This window comes from Gossypium hirsutum, chromosome A09 (genome assembly GCF_007990345.1).
Source record: "Gossypium hirsutum isolate 1008001.06 chromosome A09, Gossypium_hirsutum_v2.1, whole genome shotgun sequence".
Taxonomy (NCBI): domain Eukaryota; kingdom Viridiplantae; phylum Streptophyta; class Magnoliopsida; order Malvales; family Malvaceae; genus Gossypium; species Gossypium hirsutum.
The window spans coordinates 55,035,443-55,046,407 of NC_053432.1; the positions used below are offsets into that span (position 1 = coordinate 55,035,443).

The 10,965-nt window shown below is 24.3% G+C and overlaps 1 protein-coding gene across 1 annotated transcript; it reads left to right on the forward strand.

The window, feature by feature from the left end:
* The first annotated feature begins 1,133 nt into the window (after positions 1–1,133).
* Positions 1,134–8,976, forward strand: LOC107888865 (1-aminocyclopropane-1-carboxylate oxidase homolog 1). Its single transcript, XM_016813115.2, has 3 exons — positions 1,134–1,719; positions 3,791–4,112; positions 8,523–8,976. Exons 1-3 carry the CDS (start codon positions 1,169–1,171, stop codon positions 8,775–8,777), a joined length of 1,128 nt encoding a protein of 375 aa, XP_016668604.1. The 5' UTR covers positions 1,134–1,168; the 3' UTR covers positions 8,778–8,976.
* Positions 8,977–10,965: the final 1,989 nt, after the last annotated feature.

Below are 10,965 nucleotides of genomic sequence, written 5' to 3' on the forward strand. Positions count from 1 at the left end.
TAATTAATTTTTCATGTAATCTTTTTTAAAAAATTTACTTAAAAGAACTAAAAATTTGGTACACTGACAATATTTGTTCCTTTTCAGGACTATAAACTTTTAATTTTAGTTTTATTTCTTTCCTTTTAGAATGACTATAAATATCAAACATTGAAAATTTTTTACAAAAAATTTAACAAATAAAATTTAGAATTTAGAGTTTAACAAATAAAATTTAACAGTTAAAGTTTGTCTTGTTTATTACTACAAATGGTTAAAACATAATAATTTTATATAATTTTTAACATTATTCATGCATCGATCAGTGTACAATATTTTGATCGATATGATTAAAATTTTTCGGAACAAATCGGTGCAATAAGTCAAAATTTTCATCATTGTGAAATAGAGACTAAATTAAATGTATTTCATATAATTATTTTAATATTTAAATTATTTTATTATCTACATTAATGTTGATTATTATTGAATTCGTAAATTTTTTATTATCATATGATCATATCGGTGCTTATAAATATAGGTAATCAGTATCTTTTCGGAAAGACATGAAATTATTATTATATATCCAAACATATTCAATCTATTCTCTAACTCTAATTAAATTATTTAAAAATATAAGTCATAAGTAATTTATATAATTTTGAAATTAATAGTTTTTTCTTTACAAATTTTTTATCCCACAATTTTGTAAAATTTTGATATTATTAAAAAAATTCAATAAACAATTTCATTCATAATAAAAATTAAAGGACAATCATATTAGAAAGTTAAATTCGAAGTTCAGAGTTGTCCTTCTCAACAATATTGTCTCCAAGGCTCAAACATCGTTCTTTTCTTAGAAGTGTAATGTACCTTGCTACTGCATCTCAATATTTGTTGATATTTGATTTTTATTTCAATTACTTAAATTTTTAAATAATTTAATTAGAGTTGGAGAATGAATTGAATATGGATAAGTTATAATAATAATTTGATTTGTTTAAAATTTTAAGATTTGGTAATGTAAAGAAAATTTTAAGATAAATAACAGTTAAATTGGGTTTAATATATTAATTTTTAAGCACCATTAAAATAAGAAAAGAAAGAGGCTGCTTTTTCTTTTCATAACAACTATATATATGTAGATAGTCAGGGTGTCAAAGATTCTCAAAAGCCAAAATTCTTGAACATGGCAGAAATAAGCTTAGAACGAGCTCAAGAATCCATTGTCAATCGACAACAGGAATTGAAAGCTTTCGATGAAACAAAATCAGGAGTGAAAGCGCTGGTAGATTCGGGCTTGTCAAAGATTCCAACGATTTTCACCGATGAACAGTACAAGCTTGAGAGAAACAACATCCTCAACCAGAAACCTGGAAGCCCCACCAACAATGACGGAATCCCAATCATAAACTTGACCGGTGTCGACGATAATCCAAATTTACGTCGCGAAATAGTGAAGAAAGTTGGAGAAGCTTGCGAGAAATGGGGTTTCTTTCAAGTTATCAACCATGGGATTCCGTTGGCTACTACGGATGAAATGATAAACGGGGTTCGCAGGTTTCATGAACAGGATGACGAAGCTAAGAAAGAGATTTATTCTCGAGATTATTCCAAGAAAGTGTATTATAACAGTAACATCGATCTTTACAAGGCGGAAGCAACCAATTGGAGGGATACTTTGTGTTGTGTTATGGCACCTCGCCACCCTCTTCCTCAAGAACTGCCTGCAATTTGCAGGTAAGTAGTAAATATAACCTCTATTATCAATGTCCGGAATGAATTAATTAAGTTTAATTGGAGCAAATGTTGCTAAGAATATAGATCAGTCACGTATGAAATGAAGGAAATTAAAACGTAAATAGCTACTTACATGAAACATATTTGGACTTTTTATCAAAATAACCCTTTAATTTTAATTAAGTACTAAAATGACCTACTTTTTTTATTAAATACCAAAATGACCTGAAATCTACAGTAAAAGTTGGTGGAGCCAAATTATTTGGCGCCACCAACTTGCCATGTCAGCAGGGAGCATAAAAAATTAATTTTTTTGGTGGAGCCATGTAGAATGGCGCCATCTGTATAAATATCAGGAAAATACTAAAATTTTTGAAAACATGAGAGGACTTCAAAAAAATTAACCATTTTCCTGGTTGAGCCAAATTAAATGGCGCCACTAGATTTGCCCTTTTTTTATTTTTTAACTTTTTTACTTCGTTTTTGTCTTTTTCTCTTTATTTATTTTATTTTATTTTATTTATTATTATTAACTTTAAAAATTTTGAAATATATATTTAAAATATTTTATTAATATATATTTTGAAATTACTTTTTTTAATTTTAAATATTATTTTTTTAATATTTAAATATTTTAAACTTTCAAATTTATTATTAGTTTTATAATAATTTAAATATTATTTAATTTGTTTAATAATATTTTAAATTATGATTTTTAAATTATTTTTAAAGATATTCAAACCATTTTTTAAATTCTATTTAAAAGTTAAAAATAATATTTTATTTTAAAAAGTGAAATTTGAATTAATAAAAAAATTAAAAAATATTTTTCTAGAAATACTGTAAATTTTAGTTTTTTATTATCTTTTGTCTTTTTCTTTAAATTTTTTTCTTTTTTTTAAGTTTTATATTTTTCTTGTTTTATTTTGTTTATTTATTTATTTATTTATTGTTATTAATTTTAAAAATTTTAAAATTTATATTTGAAATTTTTTATAATATATATTTTTTAAATTTTAAATATTATTTTAAATTTTTAATATTATTTTTTAAAACATTAAATATATATTTTTAATAATATAAAATATTTAAATATTTAAAGATATGACCTTTTAAATTTATTATTAGTTTGTTAATATTTTTAATATTATTTAATTTGTTTTATAATATTTTAAATTATGATTTTTAAATTATTTTTAAAGATATTCAGTTTTTTAATAAAAATAACCCAAAATATTTAATTAATTATCAAAATGATCCATTTTTTTAATTTGGCTCCACCAACTTTTACTGTAGATTTTAGGTCACTTTCATGTTTTATTTTAAAAATGAAAAATATTTTTTAGTTTTTTTTATTAATTCAAATTTCACTTTTTAAAATAAAATATTATTTTTAACTTTTAAATAGAATTTAAAAAATAGTTTGAATATCTTTAAAAATAATTTAAAATGTTATAAAACAAATTAAATAATATTTAAATTATTATAAAATTAATAATAAATTTAAAAGTTTAAAATATTTAAATATTAAAAAAATAATATTTAAAATTTAGAAAAGTAATTTCAAAATATATATTAATAAAATATTTCAAATATATATTTCAAAATTTTTAAAGTTAATAATAATAAATAAATAAGTAAAATAAATAAAGAGAAAAAGACAAAAGAAAAGTAAAAAAGTAAAAATAAAAATAAAAAGATTGACATGGCAGAATTGGTGGCCCATTTAATTTGGCTCCACCAAAAAAATGGTTAATTTTTTTTAAGTCCTCTCATGTTTTCAAAAATTTCAATATTTCCATCATATTTATACAGGTGGCGCCATTCTACTTGGCTCCACCAAAAAAATAATTTTTTATGTTCCCTGTTGACGTGGCAAGTTGGTGGCGCCAAATAATTTGATTCCACCAACTTTTACTGTAGATTTCAGGTCATTTTTGTGTTTAATTAAAAAAGTGGATCATTTTGGTACTTAATTAAAATTAAAGGGTTATTTTGATAAAAATGCCAACATATTTTGATACGATAATATTTTTGCAAAAATCATATCTGAAGCAAACTTCATCCGCAGAGATATAATGATAGAATATTCAAGCAAAATGATGAAATTAGGGCAGACTTTGTTAGAATTGATGTCGGAAGCCTTGGGTCTGAATCGGAGTTATTTGGAAGATATTGGGTGCGGTGAGGGAATGTTTGTGAAAGGCCATTACTATCCACCGTGCCCTGAACCGGACTTGACATTGGGCACCAGCAGGCACACCGATACCGGCTTCTGCACCGTAATTTTACAAGATGAAATCGGCGGACTTCAAATCCTCCATCAAAATCAATGGCTTGATATTAATCCTGTCCGGGGAGCTCTTGTTGTAAATTTGGGCGATATGATGCAGGCAAGCCCACCTTAACTTTAACCCTAATATCATAATTTAGGTATTTTATTGTATATTATATTATATTATATTATAAAGTCTAACTTCGGGCATAACATATTTATATTATTGACAGCTCACTTATTAAATTTATACTTTTTTTAAAATATATAATAAATTATCTCAATAATTTTTAATTTTAATTATTCAATATTTTGTTAATAATTTCAGTTTAAATCATCTCAATAGTTAACCATTTTAAAATAAATTTACGTTAAACACTTGTCATTTTAAAATAAGCATGATATACAACTAAAAACAAACCTGAATTCAAATAAAAAATAAAAGATATTTACATTATAAAAAAACACAGGCGATTAAATATTGAAAAACACACACAAATTTTATTTACTTCTATTATTTAAAAAAATAGAAAATAATTGAATCTCATGTAACGACCTAATAGTTAGGGTGTTTACTGTTCTAAGTGTGATATGAATTCGAGTTGCACTAATCGCATTTATTATTCGGACTTTGTCATGTTATTATAATTCATCAATAAAAATAGATATTACTAATGAGTAAACCTCTAGCAACAAGATAAAAAGTAAATTTTTCTTTGTGTGAAATGAAATTCAAATTTAGAGAGACAAATAAAACAAATTTTATTTTCCTCTATTGCGTAGTATATATAATTTAAATAGATAAAAAAATAGGATAGAAATATAGAGTTTTGCATCTTTCTATATCTCCTGAAAATTCTACTTTTTACTGATAATACCTGTTCTTGGATCGAATTCTAATGAATCGAATCTTTCGACAATTTGTAATAAATCCTTTCTTTATTAAATTCAAGAATTCAAAATAGAAGACAAGAACAATAGAATAATAAGAAAAGTAAGAATAAAGTAAGATAATAAAAAAATGGATTATCTTACCATATACACCTATTTTATTTGATTTAGAAAGACGGGCTACATTATTTGATATAAATATAAAATATTCAAATAAAAAACAAATGTGATCTCTATAAGATTTTAAATTATATTTTGATTTTATATTTAATTTTAGTTAATTTGATTATATAGTTGATTTTTACAAATATATATATATAAAATGACTCAGTTTTTAAATTTTTTATATATCCCAATTTATTTAATTTTCTTATCTTTAATTAGATTTTTTAAAATATCATTATAATTTTATCATACAAGAGATAATGTAAAAAAATAAATTCTGAATATTATAAAATTTATCATATTTGCATCTTAATTTATTTATTTTAAGTAATATACTTTTCCATTAATTAATTTATTCATTTTAATATTTAGATTAAAGTTAAAAAAATCCTTACATAATTTAATTGAAATATTTTTTTATTGCTCCTTTGAAAATATAGTTTAAAGTTCAAAAATAAAAAAAATTGATCATAAGCAAGGGTGTAGCCAGGGGTTGGTAGGGCCCCGGCTCCCTAAAATAGAAAATTTTTCATTTAGATCCTTTAATTTTTTTAAAATTTTAAATTAATAAAAGTAAAATTATACTTTAACCCCTAAAAGGATAAAAATTAGATTTAATCATTTAAAAATTATAAAAATATATGCTATTCAAATGGTGAAATTATATTTCTACTATCGTAAAAATTAAAATTTAATTTTGACCCCTAAAAAGATTTTCTACCTCCACCCCTTATCATAAAATAAAAAATATAGTTTAAAATCCTTTTATGAAAATCCATAAGTATTTGGGTGATGATGGATGGGGCTTTCTCGTCTCCTGTTTTTTCTCAAACCATTTCTCTTATTCTTAGCCCGAGGAAAACAAAAAGAAAAAAGAAAACCCCAAATCTATTGCCATTTGTGAGCCTGAACATGGAGACTTCAAAACCCCAAATCTATTGCCATTTGTGAGCCTGAACATGGAGACATTTGAAGTAATATATAGCAACTATTGTCTCTAAAACCCATCAGCCCCAGTGATCAAAACCTAATATTAAAAATATTTTTAATGTTTGTCATAAAGATGAATACTATTATCAAAAAATAAATATTTATTTCATAATTATAATTATTAAATGATTACTTCCTTTATATTTGAAATCTAAGTTCATATATCTTATTTATTATATTGCATTAAATTGTGTTTAATATAAAATAAATTTAATAACAATTAATTTATTTTCCCTCAAAATTGGTTTTTAAAATTTTTAAAAACTGTTATGTAATTTAAATTACTTTATGTAATAATTTTTAAATATTTCAATCCTACTTAAAACACTATCATTTAAAAAAAAAATTAGTGAATTATTTTTTATTTTTTAAATAAGTCAAATATATGCTTTTATGTTATTTCAAACTTTACTTTGAAGCATCAAAATATATTATTTAAAATTTTATTTCTAAATTAAAAATTATTAGGTATATATAATATGATTTCTAAGATTAAAATTTTAAAAATAAAATTTATTTTAAACTTTATTATAACAATTTTATCTTTCAAATTTCCTTCCTCCATAAATTATATTCATAACCTTACAAATATATTATATTTTAAAAACTTAAGTATATTTTTAAATTTAGTTATATATTTTAAATATTGTTTTATTAATAATTTTATTTAATATATCATTATTTAAATAAAAATTTTATAAAAAAATCAGCAACATGTGCATCACACACGGGATAAAAAATTAGTATATTATATTTCAAAAACTTAAGTATATTTTTAGATATCTTTTAAATATTATTTTATCAATAATTTTATTTAATATATGGTTATTTAAATAATAATTTTATAAAACACACAAATAACCTGTGAATCACACAAGATAGAAAACTAATATATTATATTTCAAAAATTTGAGTATATTTTATATTTTGATTATATCTTTTAAATATTGTTTAATCAATAATTTTATTTAATATATAATTATTTAAATAATAATTTTATAAAATATACTGACAACCTATGCATCACACGGGATAAAAAATTAATTATTTATATTTGAAGCTTTGAATATTCAATTTTTTTTTTTGAAATGTTTGTCGGACATACATATATAAGATGCGATTTTCAGGGGTACTAACTACATAAAAAGCTTAGAAAGTTTAATCATATCTATGTCGAACACATGTATATCCATCTTTTACACTCAAGAAGCAGTATATGTTTAAGTTAATCATGTTTATGTATACTTTTTGATGTTGTACTATATAGGTTTTGAGATGTTCATGTAGTGTGTATGTTATTTTTGTGTCGTATTATGTTTTCGTTATATGTTTTTTAAGTCGTGTTCAATAATGCTTTTATTAAATTTGATTAACAAAAGATATATAAATGATATGCATACATGAGGCTTTTATATAAGGTATTAGTTTGTAATGTTAGTAACCTCACACTACTAACAAATATATAGTATAATAAATTTAAAATAACCAATTTTTTTATAATTTGGATAATTAAATTTGTTAGAGTTGTATGATCTAAATTATATATAAGAGATTGCTTCCAAGTCAAGATAAACAAAAATATATTTTCTTTCTAGAAGATTTAGTATATATTAGTATAATATATTTAAGATTTATTAGCATAATATATTTGACATTGATTAAAATTAAGTTTTTTTAACATATAAATAGATCTAGTCGAAACTCCTCTTCTATCATTTTAATTTGGCATTAGTGAATTTTCTTCTCTTTTGTCTGTAATTTTTTCCGAAAATATTTTGATGTAAAATTTGTATATTCTATTTTTTTCTTTACTCACTAGGTGAGCTTACTTATTGAACTTTATAAATATATAGTTAAAAATAGACACTAGAGTTTGAGTTTGGTGGTGTTATAATTTTTCTTTTATATATAATTCATAAGGTTTCCAACTACTTGAATCAAGCATTACTTTAAATCTAAGCATTAAAAAGTTTGAATTTGGTTAGCTCCATGTTTCGAATTACTCAAACTTCGTCTAACAATGTCTAAATTAATTTGCAAATTTCTCCTTCCTTCTTCATAGTCAGTGATTATGGGTTATTTTTAGTTATTTCTTTTTAACATTTAATGCATTAATTTTATTAAACTAATATTTTTTTTTCATACTCTTAACATTTAATGCATTGATTCTACTGAATTTTTTTAAAAAAATTATTAATTGTAATTTTCTTTTAACATTTAATTGATGGATAAATATCTTATATATGGCTAGTAGAATAAAAAAAATTCTACAAGATTGATACCATTTATTTTTAAGGTATAATAAAATATAATTAAAATTAAAAAAGACATTTGGTATCATTTTAGATCAGTTTATGGAGTTTTTAACTTCATTAGGAACGAAATAATTACTCTTAATTGATTATGGATTATTTTTAGTCTAGGAATTTTTTTTAACATTTTTCAAATATCTATTTTAACTTTTTTTCTTATTTTTATGCAGTTAATAACTAATGACAAATTTGTAAGTATTGAGCATAGAGTACTTGCTAATAAAAAAGGTCCAAGAATTTCAGTAGCAAGTTTCTTTAGAACACAACTTCCACCAGAGAATACCTCGAGGCTTTATGGACCAATCAAGGAGTTGACATCTCAAGAAAACCCTCCACTTTATAAGGAGACTACTATGAAGGATTTTGTGGCAAACTACTGCTCGAAAGCAATTCATTGCAAATCTCTCCAATACCTTAGGTTATGAGTTGTTGGTGAACTACTTTCAAGTTTATTTCCATCTTTCAAGTGCCAAATCATTTTGGAACTATTTGAGTCCGAAACTTTACTTCAATAAGGCAGTGAAATGAATTATGTATTTTTAGATTATTGTGTTGCTTGTAAACTTAATCGAACTACTTTTAAGTTTATTTCCATCTTTCAAGTGCAAAATCATTTTGGAACTATCCGAGTCCAAAACTTTACTTCAATAAGGCAATGAAATGAATTATGTATTTATAGATTATTGCGTTGCTTGTGATTTTAATTATATTTTTAACTTATTTTCAACCTTTTAGAGCCAAATTTTATATTTCAAAGTAACAATTACTTGGACTTCTTTTTAGTCTTAGTTACACAATTTAAAAGCTTGTTAGGGTAAAGACAAATTGCCATCTCACACATATGCGAACAGGGGCAAAGGCAAACGGAATAAGTAGGGATCTTAATCCTCCTAAAATGTAAAATTTAAAGTTTAATCCTATAATAATTTAAAAAATTTAGTAAATATATAGTAAAATTATAATTTGTGTACCCAAATGATAATATTTTTGAGTTCATCCTGGAAGGGTTTTCAGTCAAAGGGTGGAACATATTCAAAATGTTTTGAAAATTACCATTTTATTTTAATACATTTTAAAAGAACTAAAACATTTGAAAAAGGACCATCCCATGCATAAGCAAAGGTTTTAAGTTTGGGGGACAAACCTACTCTTGAAAATCATTTTATCATAATAACTTGTTTTTAAAATTTGAAGCACTTGAAAATTGGCCGCCTCGCATATACGCAAAGCTTTTCGTTTTAAAGTCAAATATACTTGAACCCTTTTGAAAAATACTTTTAGGCATAGCTTTTAACATTTATATTTTTGTATCTTTAACACTATTTTTTTCTTTTTATTACATCTTTAAAATTTAGTTATATTGTTTAGTTTTAAATAAAAAATTGACTGGATCACTAAAATTTTTGTGACATTAATGTGGTGGCCTACTTGATTGTCCAATTATGCTTCACTAAAATATATATGATTTTTTTGTAATTTGTTCAATTTTTTAATAACTTCTATTTTTTTGAATTTTTTTGAATTATTGGTGGACTACCACACGTGTAACATCCCAAACCCAGTCTAGACGTTATAGCCGAATCTGACGATGTCACATGAGAGTGTTTTAACTAAACCATTTTGATTCATAAACCATGCCATTTGTTGTCTTCTCCTTAGTCGTAAATCATGAAGAAAAGTCGTATTGTTTTGAAAACGTTTCTTTATCGCGAAAGCGTTTGAAACTCAATTGTTGATTATTATCTTGAGAACTCATTTTTATTTATGAAAATTCTTAGTTTATTTTAGGAAAACCATAATATTGATGTTGTATTTTATAATCCACATCCTCAGTTCAAAACCCAATTAAAATCCAAAATCACATCAACCCTCAACAAATAATAAATAAACCAAAGTAAAAGTCATAACCAAAATGTATGCGGACGTGGTCACCGTCGAGTCCTCCTCTACACCGATCCACCTACTACTGGGGATTACCTGAATAGATAAATAAATAAAGGGGTGAGTTTTCGCAACTCAGTGTGTACATCCCCATAGTATAGCATGCAAGCAAACAGATAACAGAATACAATCATACTTCGGGTCTGGGCCCTAACAGGATCATTATCAGATGTAGCCTTAAGGCTTCAGCCCATCTCAGATATAGCATGCAAAACAGATCAGATCAACAGAATATGCCCACCAGCCCTACACACCAACTCCGTCCAACCCAACACACTATGTGGGGATAAAATCGACCCACCCATCCCTGCACACCATATATGGGGATACAATCGCCCCATCTCTACTTACTATTTTATCTTATAAATACCATTTACATGCCTTGGCATTAGCCTAACCACCATAGTCTCTCCAATATAACTTATCGCATTATTTAACAAGTTATTCTCATCCTCCTAATCACATGCACATCATTTATGAGTAATCATAATTTCAACACATAGTTCAACCACCTTTCACTTGTCTAAGCTCGTATTTTACTATGTTCTCATAATGACTTTACTAGGAAATTATGCCCATTTTTCTTTTCCTCATATCCAATGAAACACAGTTTAAATAAATGAACCGTAAAATATCACAAATCAATTAGGCTCCTAAGCCTATAACATGATC